This window comes from Gracilinanus agilis, chromosome 4, assembly GCF_016433145.1.
Source record: "Gracilinanus agilis isolate LMUSP501 chromosome 4, AgileGrace, whole genome shotgun sequence".
NCBI lineage: Eukaryota > Metazoa > Chordata > Mammalia > Didelphimorphia > Didelphidae > Gracilinanus > Gracilinanus agilis.
This window is the reverse complement of record NC_058133.1, coordinates 265875736-265898965: the sequence shown is the minus strand read 5'-3', so window position 1 is coordinate 265898965 and position 23230 is coordinate 265875736. Positions and strand designations below refer to the sequence as shown.

General features: G+C 40.1%; 1 protein-coding gene across 1 annotated transcript in view; it reads right to left on the bottom strand.

Annotated features, from left to right (window-relative positions):
• Positions 1-23230, bottom strand: part of CMTR1 (cap methyltransferase 1) — a 67150-nt gene that overhangs the window by 6152 nt on the left and 37768 nt on the right. Inside the window, exons 9-21 of the mRNA XM_044674370.1 lie at positions 17113-17311; positions 15375-15493; positions 13112-13208; positions 12596-12728; positions 11526-11705; positions 9270-9326; positions 8360-8417; positions 7791-7859; positions 6668-6799; positions 3697-3819; positions 3268-3359; positions 1820-1888; positions 288-335 (exon numbers count right to left, since the gene is read on the bottom strand). Coding sequence (XP_044530305.1) covers positions 288-335; positions 1820-1888; positions 3268-3359; positions 3697-3819; positions 6668-6799; positions 7791-7859; positions 8360-8417; positions 9270-9326; positions 11526-11705; positions 12596-12728; positions 13112-13208; positions 15375-15493; positions 17113-17311 — 1376 coding nt within the window. The remainder of the gene's footprint in view (positions 1-287; positions 336-1819; positions 1889-3267; positions 3360-3696; positions 3820-6667; positions 6800-7790; positions 7860-8359; positions 8418-9269; positions 9327-11525; positions 11706-12595; positions 12729-13111; positions 13209-15374; positions 15494-17112; positions 17312-23230) is intronic.

Below are 23230 nucleotides of genomic sequence, written 5' to 3'. Positions count from 1 at the left end.
GGTTCCTAGCTATGCCCATGGTCCACAGTGGTGTGGGGCACAGACAGATACAACAGTGGCCTTCACCAAGTAGAAACACACTAACTCATTCCTAAATCCCTGCTCCCTTTGCAAGTTTTAGTTCCTGCACTCAGTCCAAGGAGGATATTACAAACTGAAAGAACTGCCAAAGATGTCTAGGATTGATCCCAAGAACCACCTTAGATTTTGTCAAACTCTGAGCTATCCTGGTTTATTGAGATACAAAAAGTACCTCATATGCTTTTCAATTGTTTCTAATTACTCACCTGTCAAAAATTCTCTCCATGTCTTCCAGTCTGTACATCTCCTTTACTCTGTAGGGATGGTGTGAAGGAAAGAAACAAGGGCCACGTGAATTGAATTCCCCAACTTTCATGGGTATTACCCACTGCCCATCTGGCTGAAGAGCAGATAACAGGTCTGACATCTGAATCTCATCCTTCTATATTCGACCCTTTCTCTTTCCCTTTTTTCCTTCTGAAGAGGAAAGTTCCCAGTGATCTCATAGCTCCCTCTATTGGTCCCCCAAGCTGGTCAAGCCTATTCCCTCAAGGACTCTCCCCTATGGAAGTTAGGAAGACAATATCATGATGGTAATTACACAGGAAAGGGGTCAAACAGGAGAGGCCAAACAATCCCACTCAGACATCTGTTCTTAATCTGGTTGGTGCTTATTTAGGAGACAACTTATATCCCTAGCTAGAACAAGGTTGAATTCAAGAGGAAAATCCCTAACTATACAAGCCAGCAGTCTGCCAAATGGATAGTAAAGTATACTCCCAGTCCAATCAGTTTCTCTGATGTGTTCTACCCTACTCCTCCAGGATCCCTGAGAAAGTCTCTGGGACAGCTGTTGGGAAACTTCCCTCAAAATTGGAGTCCTTGACAAGCCACCTGCCTTTTTTTATATCTAAAATACTACAATAAGCAATTCATTCCTTGGTTAAAATTTATGTGCCCAATACCCTTTATAAAATGAAAATATCTCTGGAAAAGATAACACAGAACTGCCATGCCAGGCCACATAACTCTAGCCAGGAATCTTGGAAGACTTCCTTTTAGGAACTAAGTAGATATGGAATTTTATAGCAGGTGCAATTAAGTCAGGATCTAGGCTTGCTCAGCCTAAGGGAGCAGGACTGATTGCATCGGAAAATACAGATCAATTTTTCACCTTTAGTAGTACCCGCACAACAGGGCCTGGTATAAGCAAAGCAGGACATAAGGAAAACTTGCTCTCTCCTCCTTCTATGTTCCACTTATCCTCCCCTCCCTGGAACTACTCTATGTACTTCTTGGCAATAAGCTGCCCATTTCTGAGCCCAGGTATATATGCCCTGTGCTCCAGAACTATTCCTTCCTCTATTTCCCATAAAAACTATCATTCCCTCAGTAGTCTCCTATCTGTCTAAGTTAAAGGGGGGAGGACCCCCTAACATTTTCCATAAAATATCACAAATATTTACAGATAAAAGTATTTACCCTGTCCAAAGGATACTTGGAAACACAAAGTTTTAACCCAAAGGAATGAATCCCTAATGGTAGAATTTTAGGCAATGCAGCAAGCACAGGGCACAGGAGTGGGGGGGAATAACACAGTAACTTACTTGAGAGGCAAAGGGTCATTCCTAGCACTGGCAGTATCTCTAGTAGAGCTCTCTTTAGACATAAGTGGAACACAAGTGTGATTCCACCTGTATTCCACAGGCCACCTATTGCTACGATTTGATGAGTGCTAAAGCACAGTCCCAGGAAGGCTACCTTTGGCTACTAGAAGCACTGGAAGTTGCTCACAAACCTGATGGGGTTCATGTCAGGCCTACTGGATTTGGAAACAGCTTTCACAAACTTCTCGGCAAGCTGAATCCTGCAACAAAAGCAAAAGTCTCTCAGAGGCAGGCAAAAGGCAGGTCTCAGGAAGCAACAATTAGTTTGAAGTCAGAAGATCTAGCCTCAAATTCCAGCTATTTTTTTAACCTTTACCTTCCATCTTAAACTCAACACTGTGTATTAGTTCCAAGGAAGAAGAACAGAGGGCTAAGCAATTGCCTAGGGTCATATAGCTAGGAAGTATCTGAGGCCAAATTTGAACCCAGGACCTCCTATCTCTAAGTCTGGCTCTCTATCCACTAAGCCACCTAGTTAGCTGCCTCCACTCTGTCACTTATTACAGTGACTTCTCTAGGTGTCCTTATTGGTAAAAGGAAAATCGAAGGCAATTTCTAAGGTCTCTTCTAGCTCTAAGTCCTAAGAACCTTCATTGCTACTAGTCACCAGTCCATATGTATTTAGGAATCACTTACCAAGAGCCACCAGCATGGAATCTTAGTTCTGAATCCCCAGGAGTGTTGTAATGTCCTATAACATGGCCAAGCTCAAACACATCTCCTCTAGATCATCTTCAGTCAGCTTATCCCAACTGCCCACCTCCTTAACTGTGGGCCTCAAATCAATTTGTACTCTATTCATCTGCATACCTTCTTGTATTATTCAACTTTTCAGGAGAGTTTTTTAAATCCCTTACCTTTCAGCTTAGAATCATTACTGTGTATCAGTTCCACAGCAGAAAAGCTGTAAGGGCCAGACAAGAGGTTGTGACTTGCCCAGGATCACACAGCAAGGAAGTGCATGAAGGTTTTTAAAAAGCGTTTCCTTACTCCCCTTTTCTTCATCTTTTTTTTTTTTAAACATCACCATCTCCCCCTTCTTACTCATTCTTCCTTCCCTATGATAGAACCCTTGCATGAAAGCAATTTCTCATTCTCCATTAGAAGCTGTCTGAGGAGACCATGTGTTCTTCTGATTTCCACTGTGATCCCTAGCCCAACTCTGCCACAGTACATGTCTGCTCAATTTTTTTAACACAGCAGCTAATAGCCTCTACACCTGTATAATACCTCTTCAGGGGAATACCTTTTCCCTCTAAGAGTCATCTCCTCTCAACCCTGGCACATGCCTCTCCACTGATCTGAGTGGCTGTGGTGGCACCACGTGGAAGAGTTGAGATCTTTGGTGCCTCAGCAGCCTCTAGCCCAGTGGAAAGCTGGAACCACCTGCAGAGCCCTGCCTAATCAGGGTAGAGAGGAGGCCCCCAGAACCACCCAACAGTGGAGACCAGAGGTGAATGGAAGACTGGGAAGAAGGCATTCTGAGGCCACATCCAAGCTTCCACAAAAATCAAGCTAGATCCTGGCTTTCCAAGTCTACCCCCACTAGATCATATCTTCCCAAGGCCGTAGGCCATACCGATGGATGAAGTGCTGCTCCCGGATATCACTGCCATTCAGCACCAATGCATCAAGGATGTGGATTGCACTGATCTTCCGCTGAGCCTTGCCCTTAACAAAACACAGAAGGCCAAAAGGAAAGGATTTCTGTCTTTCTCCTTTGGATTATCCACACTGTTGGGGGGAGTGAGGGGCCAGAATAAAGCAGTGCTACAGAAGCACAAATCACTAAGAACTGACTATAAATTACATCTGTCTTATTCAAAGATGGGCTTACTGAGAGTGACTGTTCTATTTGGCAGATATAACTGAAGGCAGGAATACAACAACCAGGGTCTTTTCTACTCTGCCTGCAAGATGTGTATCGCCAGCAAATGCAAGGGAAAGGGGAAAAGGAGGAACAAGGCCAGGCAAGGCAACAGCAAATGAACTTAAAACCACCTCTGACCTCCCCTTTCAGTTCATGGACAATTTCCACTGAGAGAAGTGTGTCCCGGGGCAGCTCTGTCTTGAGGTCCAGCTTTGTCCAGCGGTCTGACTGGCGGCCGTCCCATGTATAGATCTGGGATTTCTGCAAAGAGGGAGGACTGGGTCAAGAGGATAAAAGGAAAGAGGCAGGGCCTTGTAAGGCTTAATTCGCAGTCAACACTCCAGCTAGTACTGCACCCCAAGTATGTGTGTGTTTTCTTCCTGGTGGCTGATGGTATATGTTGCAATGAGGAGATGGGGAGTGTGGAAGAAAATAAATTTCTTATAGAAGTTTATTTAAATGATAGGGCAGCTCCTCCCTTGACAGTCTCAGAAGCAGAAGAGAAATGCAGATTCTGACTGTTCTTTTGGCAGATGTCCATCCTAGCCCAGCAACAGCAGCAACAGCAGTCTGATTAGTGACCCTGAGGAGAGGAGAGGTTCACATGAAAAGAAAAAGAAGAGAAAGGGAGGGGAAGTGAAGAGGCGCAAAACACAAAGGAGGAAAGGGAATGGAAAAGAAGGATGGAGTATTCAAAAAAGAATGAAAACATAAACAAGTTCTTGAAAAAAGGACACAAAAGGCAAGAAACCCAGATGGTTCTGATAGAAAATACAAGAGAGTGAGGAGGTACAGCAAAAACATTAACCAACTAGGCAAGATGCCAGGCCACAAGACTGTTCTTTACCTCAGCTCATATTGCAAAAGGTACCTGAGGGAGAAAAGTGAAGCTTATACAGCCAAGGAAGGAAACAAAATCAACTTGCCTAATAGGACAGGCCTGGTGACATCAATGTCCACCCAAAAGCCAAATACCTTAGAAAAACTCAAGAGCATAAGAAAGGTTTCCAAAAGCCAGGGCAGTCCCTTCAACAGGGATGAGGACAATCATCAGCAGGGTTCAAAGAAGAAAAGATCAAGTTATCCTACTAGAGCTGAAGCATGACTGCCACAGCAAGTCAAAATACAGCTTATCTGCATTGTGTGTGCCTAGTTTTGTTAGCAATTTTTTCTGATATTTTCCCTTTACTTAATTTTCAATTCCTATGAATTCTTTTTTAATTTTTATAGCAACAATTTGGTTTTCTCTCTTTTTTAAATTAAGACAGTATTTATTTTCTTTCTTTTCTTCCCACCCAAAACTAGCTCCTGGTTTTATTTATTAATTCAGGGATGTTTTTTGCTTTCAGTTTTGTTAATCCCTTCTTTCATTTTCAAAATGTTTAATGTTGGGTTTTTAAAAATATTTTGCTTTTTTAGTGTTTTTTAAATTGCATACCCAATTCATTAATCATTTCTTTCTTTCACTGATAAAAAGTGTTTAGAGAAAACTTTACTCTAAGGACTGCTTTAGTTGCATCTCAAATGTATTTCCATTGTTGTCATTTACTTTGATGAAATTTTCTATTACTTTTTATAATTTGTTCTTTAACCTACCAACTCATTAGGATCAAATTATTTGGTCTCAGGGAACAGCTAGGAAGCTCAGTGAGCAGAGCATCTAGGTTCAAATCTGGCCTGACATTATCTAGCTATGTGTCCCTGGGTAAATCACTTAACCCCACTACCTAGCCCTTACCACTCCTGCCCTGGGACCAATGCATAATATTGATTCGAAGAGGGTAGATGAGAGTTTAAAAAATTATTTGGACTCCAATTAATTTTTGATACCTTCCTCAAAGGTCTTTTTTTTTTTTTTTTTAACCCTTGTACTTCAGTGTATTGTCTCATAGGTGGAAGATTGGTAAGGGTGGGCAATGGGGGTCAAGTGACTTGCCCACGGTCACACAGCTGGGAAGTGTCTGAGGCCGGATTTGAACCTAGGACCTCCCGTCTCTAGGCCTGGCTCTCAATCCACTGAGCTACCCAGCTGCCCCACAAAGGTCTTTTTTTGAAGATAATTTTTATTGCATTATGATCAGTAAAGGATGTGTTTAATTTACCTGCTTTCCTGCATAAGGTTTTTATGCCCTAACTACATGATGAGTTTTTACAAAAGTACCATGCATAACTGAGAAGCATGTATATTCTTTTCTGTTTTCTGTTTCCATTCAATAATAACCAGCCATCTACCATATTTAACTTTTATTAAATTCCATTCAGGTCTTTAACTTCTTTCTTATGCTCTTTTTAGTGATCTATTAAATTAGTATTAAAGCATTATTTTTGCGTTGCTACCCTCTGTTCTCATCCTTGATCAGTCTTTAACTCTCTCCTTTTAAACCTTTTGTCACGTTCTGACATTGCTGTTTACTTTGCTCCATCACCAATCCTATCCTCCCTCTTAAATGATATTCTCTTCTCTTTCTTTCCTTCTGCCTATTTTCCTGCTGAGTTTAATGTATTTCCACATCCAATTATCTGTATATGTTTGAGTATGATCAATCCTCCTTTGTCTAGTTCAGATAAAAGTAATGTTCATGTAATGACAATTTTTCCCCATGCCTTCCTCAATATTTGTTATTCATTTCAAATACCCCTATTATGTGAAATAGTAAGTTCCTTCTTTCTCTTCCTTTCTTCTAGTATATTCCATTTTTTCTTCCCCTTTCTTTCTTCTGTTAAGACCATCAAAACCAAACAAAATCACACCAGGCCCTTCTGTTTGTCTTAGTTAATTCCATGACCCTTAGAGACATTAATGTTCTTGTTTCTTGTTTCTTCTCCCTCTATTAAAACAGAGGCATTTAATTATTGTAAAGACATGGAGAAATCCTAGGTATCAGCACAGCCAAAGTGTAATGGCTTCCAGGGAAAACTGCCTATGTTTCCCCTGCCAGGTAAGAGTGTGTGGTCCTGCAGAGAACAAACATCAAGTGCTACCAGGCAGCAAAACAATGCCCTCTGGAGGCTGTGTGAAGCTGCATTAAACCAGATGCAGAGGCCATCAAACTAGAGTGAAAAGAAACCCAACCCAGGAAACTAAGTATAAACATACCCACCCACTCACCCCTAAGCCAATGAGAAACTTCTGCTCATTCCCCGACACCATGCAGCGGTAGTCCAGAACAGAACGAATCTTATCCAGGGTTTTGGAGTTTAGTGGAGTAGGCTTATAGCTGAAGATATCAATGTCGGTGCCCTATAGCAGGATTGAGAGAAAGGACAGTTAAAATGAAAGAATGAACCACCCTAGGCAAAAGGGCTGGACACTGCTCCCCCTGCACTTTCCACTGACCAAATCATATATTAAATGGGGCATGTTTCAATTTGTCTGGAGTGTTCCTTTAGGGCCTTTTATAAGATGCTGAGAAAGAAAAGAACAAAGAGTCCCCAAGTGCATGCAGATCGATTCACCAGCAGCTATAAGGAAATGTCACTAGAATATAAACGCCACCCCCTCAATAAAACCAAAGGGAAAGATTTTTCCAGCTGTTTGTTGAGAGCAGTTAAGGCCTCTCTCCTCCCTGTTCAATTTAATACACACAAAGCCAATCCTTTTTTAGGGTTTCCATGAGGTCCACTTGTCACACATTCCCATAGAACAAGGGCTACTGCCCCCTCTCAGGGACTCAAACAAAACTCAGGGAAAACACAGGTTGGGAAAAAATGAGGAACAAAGAAATGCTCAGCCCAGTTAACTAAGAGCCTGGGCACTACTGGGAGGAGTTCCTGGTGAACCAAGACTAGACCTTAAATAAGTCTGACCCTAAGTTCTGATTTGTGCCAGCACTTGCAGGGTGGGAGTTGTCTTTGCTCCTCTGCCTCCTCGCTCCAGCTATAGAGCAGAATCTACTTTCCACAGGGATGTTGTAGGAGTCTGAAATGGCGAATCCCACAGGAGTCAAGTAAGCTAGGAAGCAGTAATGATCACTATGCTCAGGAGAATGGTGATAATTAACATGGTTGCATCTTGAGATGAGAGCCGTCAGCCTATGTGACAGCTTCCCTGGGGATGCGGGGGAGGTGCCAGTGCTAACACTTTTACAAGGGAGGTGGGGGGTGATACAATCAAGCCCCTCTGAGTGGGGTGAGGGTGGCAGGAGGAGTCCTACTGGACTATCTCAATGATTTCTCCTACATCTCATCTCCATGAGCCTCACCATTTCCCAAATACTAAATAGCTCACTCACCTTTATCAATTCAAAGAACTTAGACTTTGGATCTGAAGAAGAGAGAGCAACTCTGGCCTGATCTGGAATCTTAAAGATAAACAACAGTTTTAGTTTAGGGAATTACTAGCTGTCCTATCTCCTCTTGTACATATCTGGGTGGCCAGAAACAGCAGAGAAGAGCTGAGGAGAAGATTGCCATGAGGAACCAGAGCAAAGGGATCAGATTCCCATTTCCCCCTGGAGTTAGCATCCCTCAATGTTACCTGTATGCTCTAGTAATCTTTGAGACCAGTGTGGGTACACAGAAAAATCAATAGCAAACTATGCTTCACCTGCCCCCTTGACTAAACCACTGCCAGATTCGGCCACAGGGGAGTACCTTAAGTGAGGGAGCTGAAAGGAGCAGTCTGAAGTATAGTGCCCAAGTGAATGAACAGTGGGTCTAACTAAGGGCAGGCCAGTCTCTTTCAGCCATCAGCCTGGTCCCTGATGGACAGGGAAGCATTAAGGCTGAGAATACTTGCTACTTCCTTTAGGGCAGTCCAGGAAACAGCTTGCTGGACTCTGACCTGGTTGAAAATACTCACCCCCCAGAGTCGAAGGCACCCTTTCCGGATATCTGCCTGGCGTGGTTCACTAAGAGTCCTGTGGGAAAAGCCAGCAAATGATTAACACACCAAGGAAGCTCAGAAACCTACTGTTATGTGTATAACAGGCCCAGGCCTGCACATATGCACATACACACAGTTCCACCTAGCGCCTAGGATGCACATGATACTTCTCTGGGCCTCTCTCTCATGAAATTAAGAGATTACTGTCACTAGGTTGAAAAGGGGAAGGAAGCTATGGACTTCCTTACCTTCCTGTCTTGCTAGAGTTTTCCCAAGTGTCTTCCTTCTATGTCCCATCAGCATAATTCTGTTCTCTCTATTCTAACTAAATCTGTACTGATTCTTTTAACTGGCTGAAATCAGCAGGCTTCAATTAAGTATAGATGACTATAAAACAAGATCCAAACTCACCTCCTCCAGGAAGTCTTTCTATACTAGTTTACTTCACTGATCACTTTTTATATACTCTGCTGCCTTAGTACTCACATATTTCATTTGTGTCATCTCACAGTGGGCAGATTTCATGTCTTATTCATTTCTGTATCTCCCTCAGTGCCTATAACATAGTGCCATGAACCTCAAAAGCAACTGATGTGCACTAAATAAACACTTGTTAGCACACTGCTTTATAATTGTCCTCATGGTATTTCTCGTGTGTTAGTTTTATTCTCTAGGTAGACTATAATTTCACTCTTTGAGGGTAGGGACCACGTCATATATCTTTGATTTCTCTGTCTTAGCACAGTGTTATGCACACTCAAAAAAGTGCTTAAAAGTTGTTGACTTGAATTAAAAGGTGTTGGGGATGAAATATTCCCAGGAATCTTGCTGAACTGCTGCCCCTGATATGCACAACCCGCTTCCATCCAGGAGGGAAAACACTCACGAGTCTTGGACAAAGGCATGAATTTTGGCCAGGGCTTTGATCTGTGAGCTGCAGTGGCTGAAAGAGAGAAAACAACTTGGCTTTAGGAGGGATTTATGAAAACAAAGACAAAAAATTCTGTGGCTTGAGGATCAGAGTTTATAAATATCAACCATCCTATCATCTTCTCATTTGCTTTTGATTGGGCTGATAGTCATTTATTACAATGTGGCTAAAGAATAGGCCATTTTTACTGTAACTACCTTGTTACAGTAACTTGTAACTCCCATTCTAAATGGGAGGTGATATAGCCAAGAGGAGAATGCACCAAATTAGAGAGGAAAAAGCACATTCTAGACTAAGCATGCCCACCTAAGTAGTTGAGTGACTGAAAAAAATACTTAACTTCTATCTTCAAGTCAAGAAAGGATATTAACCTCTGCCTACCTTACCTCCCATGGTATCAATGAAATAATTCATGTAAAAGTGCTTTGAAAAATGTTAAAAGAAACTGTCTCATTTGAAATTTAACAGAGAATAAACTAAGGAAAATCTACAAGTTACACATTGTTTAATATGAGGGGCATGCAGCCTTGTCAGATAAATCAAATTATCTAATTGGCCAGCCTCACAGAGATGAAAGATCATTACTGGTTGCATCAAATGAAGTGGACACAGCCCCCACTTGTCATAAGGACCATCTCTCTCTAAGGAAAACCTTTGTAAATTTACAGGTTCTAACTACATCCTGAAGTCTCTGAAAAGGGCAGACTTACTGGTGACTAGAAATTTAGATAAGACCAAAAGGTCAAGCTGTCCTTTCTCAGGGATGCCCCACAAACTTGTAGGAAATGTTAAAACAATTTTTTATGAAAATATTAAGAACAACGGAGGAAGGTTTGAATTTTATCACACATAAGCATCTCCACTCCAACCTCAGAGAAGAGGCCTTGAGTTTTGTATAGTATAAAATCAAAAATAAAATACAGGATAAAAAAAAAACAATTTCCTCAAAGCATACAAATAGAAGAGATTATTTTTTATTGGATGGGCTGAATGCAACAAGGGGAAGACTGAGAGTAGACTGGGAAAGGAAATCCTCTCCTCTCAACTCATGTCTATGTGAGTCTTCCCAAATATTCCCCAATTACCTTAAACTTCTCTAGGCAACCTAAGAATCTAAGCTTTTATCAAGGACTTTTCAAATACCTCTTGGTATACTTAAGATAAGTTTTCTGATGGGAATAGGGACAGGAAGTGGACCTGTGATTCCATCAGTATAGAGGACTCTTGAGTGAGAAAACTTCCTTTTATCAATGTAGCTTACAGTCTCAGAGCAGGAATTCACATATGTGTGCGTGTGTGCGTGTGCACACATGTGTACACACTCCCCTTCTCAGAATGTTTTTAAATGTATAACATAAAATACATAGTATAACAAAGGAATTAATTATGTTGAAATGCAGTTATCAAAAACTTTTTTCAAAATTCAGAGACCCCTATACAAAGGAAGGTTTAGCTGAAGCTTAAGACAATGGCTAAGTTAAGAATCCTTTTCTTAAAAGAGTTGCCTTGAGCAGCTGACAAGGTAAGTAACTTGCCAGCATACAGACACAGTGTTAGAAGCATGCCTTGACCCCCACATCTGTCCAATTCCTAGGCTAGCTATACCCACTATACCATGTGTGCAGGTTTATCAGATAAATCAAATCTGTTCCATTGTCCACCTGCTTAGGAGGACATTACATAAAGTAGAAGACCTATACCAGTGAAATAGAATTTTTTTTTAAATGGGAAGTGATATAGAATACACATAGCTGTGCATTTGGTCAAGTGGGAAAACTCTGAAGCTAAGACCTTCCAAGGCAGTCTGAGTCTGGACTAAGGCAGCTCAATGATACAGACAAGAGATGCTTCATCTGAAACAAAGCAATGGCCATTCATACCCAGAAGCAAAGAGAAGGACATTTTGTCTGCCTCTTGGGATTTGAAAGAGAAGATGAAGCCTCTGGCATGGTCCATGGAAGCATGTACCACAGATGCTTCCATAAATAGATTTCCTAAAGTTGTGGGCATTAACCACAGTGAGGATGCAGAACCAGCACCAAGGGGCAGCAATGGGGGAAGGATGAGGGTCTAAAACAAAAATTTAGGCAGAATAGGGAGGCAAAGAAATTCAACTACTGAGGGAAAAATTCACAATCTACTGACCAGGCCTCACATGGGGCAGAAAGCTCAGCAGGCTATGAACCCCTCAGCTCCTGGTTATCCCCTCACCTCTCGTTGGATCGGATCATGTAGTCAGTAAATTCAGGGTCTCCCTTGATCACCTCCAGGGGGACCACAAGGTTGACATCCAGGTCACTCTTCCGAAGCTGATTGAGCTTGCAGTTTACCTCAAAGAGGTATTCCCGCACGTCGTCAATCCCAGACTTCAAGCTCTTGCACACCACGTACCTGCCAGGGGATATCCATCCCTCCCAGTGAGCAAGTGCTTCTCTGCCATACACAGCACAGCACCCCTCCTAACCCACAGCTGCACTGATCTTTTCCCAAGGACATCCCAATGTCAATATTAAGACATTCGTTCTCAGATGTTCAGAAGACTCACTCTTCAGCATTCTTCCTCCTCAATCAACAAATTCTTATTGAGTGCCTACAGCATGCAAAGCCCTGTGCTAGGTGCAAGAAAGAACAGTAAATATAAGATACAGCCCCTCAAGAAACACACATTAGTGCTAATTTTTTATAGCACTGTAGGAAAGAACTTTTCTCACAAAACTCCCTGCAAAGTAATATAGATATTATGATGCCCATTCTACAGATTAAAAAAAATGAGGCTCAAAAATTAAATTACATGGCCAAGGTCATATGCCTGATAAATCTTGGTGCCAGGATTTCTCCTATAAGATGCTGCATATCACAGACATCTCAGAGGTGGAAGTACTAAGGAGACTTCCAGTGAGGGAGGTTCCACTGCCCTGGAACAGTCCTTTCCATTTTTGTACAACTTAGTTAGGAAGATTTTTCTTAGATAAAGCTTATATCTTTCTCAGTTTAACTGCTACCAACTACTCCTAATTCTGCTATCTGGGGCCAAGCAGAATCGGCCTAATTCCTCTTCTATATGACAAGCCTGCAAATACTTGAAGACAGCCGATCATGGCCCAAAGGTGTTTCGTGGCCAAATTAGTTTAGGCAATGTTGCTGTAAAGTAAAGATCTCAATGCCCAGTTGGAAAACATTTCACCATCTTTCACTGTCATGTCAAGGAAAAGCACCTAGGGGTACTTTGGGGGCAATATTATTAGAGACATGCCTATGTGGGCAGGGGAGGGAGGCCTCACCTCTCTGAGTTGGCAGGCCGGCTGGTGACAGGCTTAAAAAGAGACACGCGTTCAAAGCAGGTGTACAGCAGGTATATGAGTCCCACGCTGAATGGTGTGAATAAATCAAAGGTTTTACAGATGAAGTGGCCTCCTGGAGCAGAGAGACAGAACCAGTTGTAACCATTAGCCTCTCAAGGGAAGGGGTAGGGAGAAAAGGGATGTCATAGGAAGTCGTTGTAAAATGAGGGCAGGGAAAAACAATCACAGACAATGAAGCACTGCTTGAGAGAATGTGGATGGCTCAGAGTATCAGTTATGAAGGGGGATTCTGAGGGTCCCTCTCACCTTCCTTCCCTGAATTCTGTCATCTAAACAGACAGGCATTTTTGGATTTGTGTCTATGACTGCCATAAAGTGTTCTTTCCACTCCTGTTCATACCCACATTCACACCAACAACCTCTCATTCAGTCCCAACACAAGTGACACTAGGAAAGGCCTGAGGTGATGAGACAACCAAGGAAGGCGAGCATTACCTGTGCGGATAACAGACAGCCCTGTGAGAAACTGGCACAACAAGAGCTGCTTACTGAGGATTTCCTGCAGGTTTTCTTGCTTCTCTACAGAGAAACCCTGAAAGAAAACCACAAAATTAGGGACCACAAACGGACAATGAAAACTTAAAATAATGCCATAGCCTTCTAAGTCTTTGTATTTTTTCAAAGTACTCACATCTCCATCACCTCATTTCATAGACACAAAATATCTATCTCACCTCCTTTACAGGAATGATTATTCCTTCTGAAAGAAGGAAACTGAGACTCCAAGGGTAATTAACTTTGCCCAAACTAGATTTGAGCCCACCCTGCCCCAACTTTGCCAGGGGACCTGGAGGAGTACCCCTTGTTCTGCCATGCTTGCGCCACTTCTGGCTAGGCCAATTATGTAATTCTGTTCTTTCTTCCTTCCTTGGATTCCCATGACAGAAGTGGAGCAAGCATGGCAGAAAAAGGGATACTCCTCCAGGTCCCCTGGCAAAGTTTCATCTGAGATCCAGGGAGCAAGTGTTCTGGGAATGCTTCTCTACATGGGACCACTCAACGGTCCCTGTATAGATGACCTGAAAGAATTCTAAGCATAATTCTGAAAAAGAAGGTGCTAACATAAAAATAAACAATAGCTTCTTTATAATATGGTGCCCCCTTTCCCAAGGATCCATTTCCCATTTTCCTCTAACTGGCTCACTTGCTGGTCTGGGTCCTTGGTCACTAAATAGCTTTAATATTCTTTCCCATCTAATCCCCATCCAAGACCATATGGCAGTTTTGTAAAAACTGATCCCAGGTTTATATATGAAAAAGTCATAAATATCAAAAGACAAAAATTTTATACATAATTTTTGGTTTTTGTATTTGTATAATTGTAATTTGTATAATTGTAAATTTAACAATAAATATAATGTAATCAAAATTACAAAATTAAATGGAGATGAAATAATGAAATTTTAAAGATTTAATACATTTTGTTACATTCTTAAGGTCACTTCCTTCTTCCTGGACTCCACAAAGGGAGCACAGACCTAGCCTCATGAAAACACAGAAGGACTTGGTTTCCTCTATAACCTTGGTAGGAATCATGCTAAGTAAGATTTGAGTCAACTCGTCTGAGCCAATAAGCAAGAGAGACAGAACCAAAAATACGTAATGCCTTCCCAATTTGAAGATGATAATGTAGTAATGGGAACCTAGCAATCCTTTCATACTGCATGCATGGAAAGACAGTCCTTCAGTTTGTGGCTCCTACTGCCATGTGTAATATCAGTCCATATCCAGTCAGATCAAAGCTAGTTTCCTAACTGTTCACTGTTCCTTGGGTGAGTCATATCTGCCAACCCCAGTTGTGCCACATCTTTTAAATGAGGCCATCCTTGACAAGCTGTCCTTACTCTTCTAAGGCTCCTAATTATGCCTACACATCGTACTGAAGATGTTTGGAATACCTGCTGACATTTATCTTAAAATTAGCCCCTTAAAAGGCTTTTCCCTCTTCGAGCTCCCTGTTTATCCTAAAGGTAAAGGAACTGAGACCAGCATTCTTTGGCCCTGGCCCAGTATAAATGATGACTCATCCCAAGCAAAGATTATTTGGAAGGTTGAATTAACAGTGACTGAATTTTACTGCCTAAGAAAACTACATTGGATTTCTATCTCTTCCTTAAAGAGTTGCCCTGGAAACTGGGTCCCTGAGCAATTCACCATAGTCCAACTACTTGTAGATTTCCACTATAGATTGCCTTCCATGCCACTACTATCTTTCTCCACCAGCATTTGGGGTGGGGAGGATTAGACCTCTGCTTTCAACCTCTCAAACAGTTCTGGGACTGGCTAAATCTGGATGGCATATATCCAAAAAGGGCTGTCACAAGAACTGAGGTTGACAAATGATTTATGACTTTTCCTTGTTTGTTTCTGGCTGGTTCATTTTAGTTATATTTATTCCTTAGCCTGCCATGACTCAGAGCCAAATAAAAAGAGAGTTGGATATCCCAAATGGCTCAAAGGGAAACAGTACACATAACCTTCCCCTCATCTGGCCTTCACAAGATCATACACACACAGCACCATAGCACCTACCTCCCCTCCTCACCCCTCCACACTATACTTGAGACCAATGTCCATCCTAAACAAGGGCTTCTATCAAAAGACAACATAATTCAATCTTAACCCCTTACAGGGAATGTAAAACCCAAGAAACATTGTGGTAAGAGGTCAACTTCTCATCAAAAAAGATATCACTTACCCCATCAGCCATCATAAAGTGCACACCCTTGCGATCAGTATTATCCAGAATAAAATTTCGAAAAGCTGTGATGTTCCCTGGTCGGGTGACATCTCCATCTCCATCAATCCCGCCATCACCTAATAAGACACATGTAGTTAGTTCATATTCCAAATGCTTTCCTACGGACTAGTAAACATAGCTCTTTTGGGTAATCCTCCTATGAGAGAGGCATCATTACACTGTCCTCAGTATGAAGCTCAACCTACATAAGGACTAAAGTCAGGAGCCTCATGTGATAAAAGCAATGCATGGGACTGATAGGATTCTTCACAAGAGAGACATTCAAAATGAGTTTTTGTAAAACAGAGGGTACTTCTTACAGTAGCAGGGTATAAATTTATGATCTTACCCTCATTTTCGAATTACAAAGATTCCTAAATCTTTTCCCTAGATTCATGCTGTTTCATTTCCCTCCTTTTATTGTAAGGGGGGGGGGGGGAGAAGGGGGCCAGGGCAGCCTGTGAGTATGGGATGTTGTATACACTATCAGGAACAATTTGTCAGTCGGTCTTACTTAATTTTTTTGTTGTTATAAAGACAGGCTTACTAGGTATGGGGAGGGGTATATTTCAGAAATGACTATGATACAAGAAATAAAGGTATAAGAGAAATCTGAAAGAATGTTTCTTTCTAGACTCATTTGTTGGCTTACTAAGATGTTTTCGCTTCCTTTCTTCCTACTAAACATTAAGTATGAAGATGGTTAGACAGATACGGTGACAAGCCCAGAACAATCAGGAAATATGGGGACAGAAACTGGGCTATCCATCACCCAGATACATTCAACACTCAGAGCTGGTGAAAGGAGTAGGATCTGTATTTGTTAATATCCCTGCCACTGTTCAGCAAAGGATTATATGGTTTTATTACTTTCTGTTACCACAGACAAAGAGTTCTCTCTGAAAGGAGAATGATTAACTGATAAGAATTTGCCATGTTTCATGTTACAACATATTCATATGCAGCTGGCCTGATGGAATCAGACAGAGAAGGAATCAAGCACTTGTTCATTGGTACAGTGAGTTGCTGAGTTCTAATATAATCTCTGGAACTTGCTATGTGAACCTGGGCAAGTCACTTAACTTCTGTCTGCCTTAAGTTTCCTCACCTGTAATTGGGAATAAATAAAAGCACCAATCTCCCAGGGATGTTGGGAGGATAATATTTATGAAGTGCTTTGCAAGCCTTAAAGCATAAATACAAGTATCCCTTCCACATCTCAATTTTCTCAATCACGATTTTGATATATCATGGGTTGGCATAAGAAATTAAATGGAAATTTTTTAAGAGTTTTGCAGAAGCTGTTGACAACATGCAAGGGTTAGCAAACAACACAAAAAAAGTTTAGAAACTATGTAGCCTATGACCAAATACCCCAAATTATACAATAAGGTATTATAAACACCCCATAAAAGAAAAAGAAAAAATTCAGACTTTTCTGATACAAAGGGAGGGCCAAAAAATTTTATGCAGATTTTTCGAGATCACAAGGGTGTCATACCCCTAATCCCCACAATGTAGAAGGGATACCTGTATTATTATTACTATTCTTTATTAATTACTTGGGTCCCAAGGCAGAGCATAACCAAACAAGACTGACCCAATTGCCAAAACAGTGTTTCACTTTTACAACACAGCAATCTTTTCACAATCATCTTTCTTTTAAGAAGATAATTTCCCCTTTCATAATGCATACCATAATAGGGTTCAAAAAGTTCACTGGAAGCTGCATAGAAATCCTCTAGCTTGAAGTCATTGGGCCCTTTCAAGGTCATTCCAAAGCCCTTTGCATGCCATTTCTTTCTCCAAAGCACATATTCAGAGAAGCCACCAGGGCCTGCACAGACATCAGCAAAGTACAGAAGTTCTGGACTCCGATCCTTCAACAGGGGGTGCTAGAAAAGGAAGATGGGAGAAGAGAGAGATCAGAGGAGAGGAGGTCAGGAGAAATTATTTAATAAAGAAAAGAAGGGAAGAGTTGTTTTCTCACTGGATGAACTAGCACAATTAGGTTTCAGGACCACTGCACCAAGCACATGATCTCAAAAGGGTCCAAAAGCTCTCCCCGACCCCCTTTCTTGAATAGGCAAATCATTTTATTCTAGTTATTAGAATATTTTCAGAAAATAATGTTTCTGAATAGCTTAAATAGCCATGACAAAGCAAGTGAGGATGTAAGGGCCAATCATAAAATGCAAAGAAGGACTTTTTCATTTCAGAGACAGAGATGTTTCTCTCCATACTAGTTCTGTCTATTACTACTGCTACTACTATTGTATAGGAGAGAACAGGATATAAAAGCAAAGGATCTGTGGCCTTATCATAGGATTCTACTTCTATGATTATGGAGAATTATGTTTCTAGTAGCTCCCATAGGTGGCATGGGGAACTAACTCATCAGTGCTTAAAGAAGCAGAAGATATAAAGGCCTCCCAAAGAAACAGAATAGTCCCCAGGGCCCTTCAGAGATCATGTGCCTGATACTGTGCTAATGCCAGCCATGTGCAGGAGATGCTTCCTTCCCAGAACAGCTTCTCAAGATTTTTCTATAACTACTAGATCAGATCCCCTAATAAAAATTATAATGCAATCAATTATTCCTAGAAATTGATATTTTTTTCTTTTCAAAGGTCTTTCCCCCCCAACTATGTTATTTCATTGTATCTTCATAAGTACCCCATGAAAAACACAGGGTAAGCCATTATCATTTATTCTTGAAGAAAATGAGGCAAAGAAAGGTCACCCAGACAGTTTACAGGAGATAACTAAAACCCACTTTCTGAATCCTGGCCTAGGAATCTTTCCATTAAAATAGGAATAAGAAACTAAAGCAGTAGTTAACTGGTACTCTTCTCCTCTCTCATTTTTTTTTTTTTTGCAGGCCATCTTCTCTTTTGTACATCTCCTTTATTCCTCTTGCCACTACTCCCTCCATTCATTTGCCCTTCTTTTTCCTTTTCCTTTCTCCCCCCTTTTTAAAAAATCCTTGCCTTCCATCTTAGAATCAATACTTAGTATTGGTTTCAAAGCCAAAGAGTGAGAAGGGCTAGGCAATAGGGGCTAAGTGACTTGCTCAGGGTCATACAGCTAGGAAGTGTCTGAGGCCATATTTGAACGTAGGACCTTCCATCTCTGGGCATGGCTCTCAATCCACTGAGCCACCTACCTTCCCTCACCTTCTCTCCTACTTATGCCCTGACAACTGCTAATAGTACCCAGAAACACTGCTTCATCCCTCAAGGCTAAGCTAAGCCAGACCATGCAGTCTCTGTTGATAATGCTCCTTTAAAATGGGGATAGAAATGTTACTGCTCATCATTAATACTTTATTTTTTTAATAATAATAATCATTTATACTCAGACAACTCCTTATACTTACAAAGAACTTTCTATTCATTACGTCATTTAATCTTCACAATAATCCTGTAAATAGCAGCACCCCCATTTTCTTTTTTTAATTTAACTTTTTTCCCATTTTGTTAATTTTTGTGAGTAATCTTATAAAAACAAAACCCCAAAACATAAACCGAAATAAACAACTGAAAAGTCATATGCTTTCATCTGTATTCTGATTCCAACAATTCTTTCTCAGCAGGTGGATAGCATTCTTTGTCGTAAGTCTTTCAGAATTGTCCTGGATCATTGTATTGCTGAGAGTATCTAAGTCTATCACAGTTGATCATCCCACAACATTGCTATTACTGTGTATAATGTTCTCCTGGTTCTGCTTATTTCATTCTGCATAAGTCCATGAAAATCTTTCCAGCCCTTTCTGAAATCATCCTGCTCAATTGGCCAAAATGACACTAAAGGAAAATAATAAATGTTGGAGAGGATGTGGCAAAATTCAGACACTAATGCACTGCTGGTGGAATTGTAAATTAATCCAGCCATTCTGGAAGGCAATTTGGAACTATGCCCAAAGGGCTTTAAAAGAATGCCTACTCTTTGATCCAGTCATAAGCCTACTAGGCTTGTAACCTCAAAGAGATAATAAGGAAAAATACTTGAACAAAAATATTCATAGCCACATTCTCTGTGGTAACAAAAAAAAAAAAAAAAGGAAAATGAAAGGTCGTCCCTCAATTGGGGAATGGCTGAACAAATTGTGGTATATGATGGTTACTATTATGCTGTAAGGATTGATGATCTGGAGGATTTCTATATGAACTGGGAGAACCTTAATGAAATGAGCAGAACCAAGAGAACATTGTACACAAAAAGTGAAACATTGTGGAACTATCCAATATGATGCACTTTGCTACTAGTAGCAATGCAACAAGCCAGGACACTCCTGAAGCACTTATGTAAGAAAATGCTATCCACATTGAGAGAAGGAACTATGGGAGTAGAAATGCAAAAGTAAAACATATGACATCACTTATCACATGTATATATATATATGGATATGTGATTTGGGGTTTAGGTTTTTAAGAAATAGCTCTCTAACAAAAATGAACAATATGAAAATAGCTCTCAAGTGAAAACATTTGTACAACACAGTGGAATTGCTTGTCGGCTCTGGGAGGGAAAGAAAATAAATCATGTAAACATGGAAAAACATTTAAAAAATAAAATTAAAAATAAATAATAAAATAAATAATGCATGTCCTTTAATCCAACAATACCACTACTAGGTTTGTACCCCAAAGAGATAATAAAAAAGGGTTGTACAAAAATATTCATAGCCACATTCTTTGTGGTGGCAAAAATTGGAAAATTAGGGTATATCCTTCAATTGGGGAATTGCTGAACAAAATGTGGTATATGATGGTGATGGAATACTATTATGATGAACTGCATGATTTCTATATGAACTGGAAAAACCTCCATGAAATGATGCAGAGTGAAATTAACAGAACCAGAAGAACATTGTACACAGAAAGTGAAACATTGTGGAATAATCAAATGTAATCAAATTTGCTACTAGTAGCAATGCAATGATCCAGGAAAATCCCAAGGGACTTATGAGAAAGAATGTTATCCACATCTAAGAGAAAGAACTGTGGGAATAGAAACATAGAAGAAAAACATATGATTTATCATTTATCTGTAAAAGATTTGGGATTTTGGTTTTAAAAGACTGCTCTGTTACAAAAAATGAATATGGAAATAGGTATCAAGTGATAATACATATATAACCCAGTGGAATTACTTGTCAGCTCCAGGAGGAGGGAGGGAAGAGGGAAAAGAAGAGAGAGAAAATGAATCATGTAACCATGGAAAAGTATTTTTTAAATTACTTTTAAAAACAAAAATAAATTTAAAAATGAAATCATTCTGTTCGTCATTCCTTATAGAACAATAGTATGCCATCACCATCATATACCAATTTGTTCAGCTATTTGCCAATTAATGGACATTCCTTCGGTTTCCCAATTCTTTGCCATCACAAAGAGTAGCTATAAATATTTTTGTACAAGTAGGTCTTTTCCCCTATCACTGGTGCTTTAAAAGGAACTATAATCAAAGTACGTATATATCCACATACGGTTTGCAAAGTACACTGATTAAATACACTAATTCATTTGATCTACACAATAACTCAATGACATTATAGCTACAGCTATTACTATTCCCATTTTACAAATAAGGAAACAGAATGAGGATGGTAAAATGACTTTCCAGCATCTCAAAGCTATTCTCTCTGATCTACAAAACAGGAAAAATATTATTACTGTCTTGATGACTAGAAAATCCTGAGATTATTATAAATTTTGAAGACAATGGAAAAGGTTCCTAAGGAGTGTGGTTAAACATGTTAGAGATAGTCCTAACTCTGCTCTGGAGCATGAGCATTCAATCAGTTTGAAGGAAAATGGCTTTGAAAGTATAGTTATAACAAAGGAAAGAGCTGGTAATTTCCAATTTTAGCTTCTTTGGGTATAGAGGAAGAGAGTCCAAGTGATGGGAGACTGGCTTTTCTAAGGTAATGGGAGTACCTCTAGAAAAAATAAGGGGCTTCTGAATGCCAGCAGGGTGTTAACCAAGAACAGTCCACAAATGCCTGGGAAAGTTTCTTTGGAAAATCCCTCCCAACTCCAAGCCTGGAAGTCTAATCTTTATGTCTTTAGGCTACTTATTACAAGTCAACATTGGGCCAATACTTTAGTGAAGCCCTGGATCTAATCTGAATAAGAAATCCTTGGCAATATTCATATAACTACCAATTCAGAAATAATGCCCTGCATGAAAACCTTTATCTTCTAACTACTTCCTTTAAATAACTGGATGGAAGTTGAGGACAGAGGTGACTAGCAGAAAGCCAGCCAACCTTTCTCCTTGTGCCTGGAACAACTCTAGGTATTGGTCAGACTACAAAAGAAAGAAGAGTTTTTGATTCTTTCAAATAATGGAGACGGTTCATGAGTGCACTTTGGCTGGGTGAAAGGAGAATCCTTATTTACCAGGAGTGGTCAAAAAAGGATTTAAAAGGTTTCAGGAACATAATCCTGCCAATATTTTAAATCACTATTATCCTGAGATTTACTGTCTATATTTTGAATCTTTGCTGAAACTTAACTATGGAATTTTGACTTTTGGGGGCGAAATATTATAAATTTTAACTCCAAAATGTCTTGTGTTAGGTATTTTAAAATATTCTTATCATCTTTGGATCTCATAGAGTGAGATGTTCAAAATTAAAGAAATGTAAATGAAAAAAAAATATTTCTGGCAAATTCATATCTAAAATATAGAGTACAGAATTTTCTTCCATGTACCACACATTTTGCTTTCTTTACTTTTTTTTTGGAGGCAAACAGAATCACACATGTAGGAAGTGTCTGGGGCCAGATTTGAACTCAGGAAGATGAGACTTTCTGACTCAAGGCCCATCACTCTGCATCACCTAGTTGCCCCAACAAATGCCTTCCCAATAATTCCTCCTAAGTACTTCCCTTATATTAATGTATAAGTGTTTTAAAAAAGAACAATGAGTTCTAAATATCTTATAATCAGAGAAATGCAAATCAAAACAACTCTGAGGTATCACCTCACACCTAGCATATTGGCTAATATGACAGCAAAGGAAAGGATGGAGAGGATGTGGAAAAATTGGGACATTAACACACTGCTGCTGGTAGAGTTGTGAACTAATCCAACCATTCTGGAAAGCAATTTGGAACTACGCCCAAAGGGCCTTAAAAGACTGACTGCCCTTTGATCTAGCCATACCACTGCTGAGTTTATACCCCAAAGAGATAACAAGGAAAAAGACTTGTACAAAAATATTTATAGTTGCGCTCTTTGTGGTGGCAAAAAATTGAAAAATGAGGGGATGCTCTTTGATTGGGGAATGGCTGAACAAATTGTGGTATCTGTTGGTGATGGAATACTATTGTGCTAACCTGGAGGAATTCCATGTGAACTGGAATCACCTCCAGGAATTGATGCAGAGTGAAAGGAGCAGAACTAGGAGAACCATATACACAGAGACTGATACACTATGGCACAATCAAATGTAATGGACTTCTCTACTACCAGTAATGCAATGATCCAGGACAATTCTGAGGGACTTATCCATATGCAGAGAAAGAACTGTGGGAGCAGAAACACAGAAGAAAAAACAACTGCTTGATCACATGGTTCAATGGGGATATGATTGGGGATGGAGACTCTAAATAATGACCCTTGTGCAAATGTTAATAATATGGAAATATGGAAATATGTCTTGATCAATGATATACATAAAACCCAGTGAAACTGCTTGTTGGCTACAGGAGGGGGGTGGGAGAGAATATGATTTATGTAAATATAGGAAAACATCCTCAATTAATTAATTCACTAATTTGGCTTTGGTGGGTATATAAATA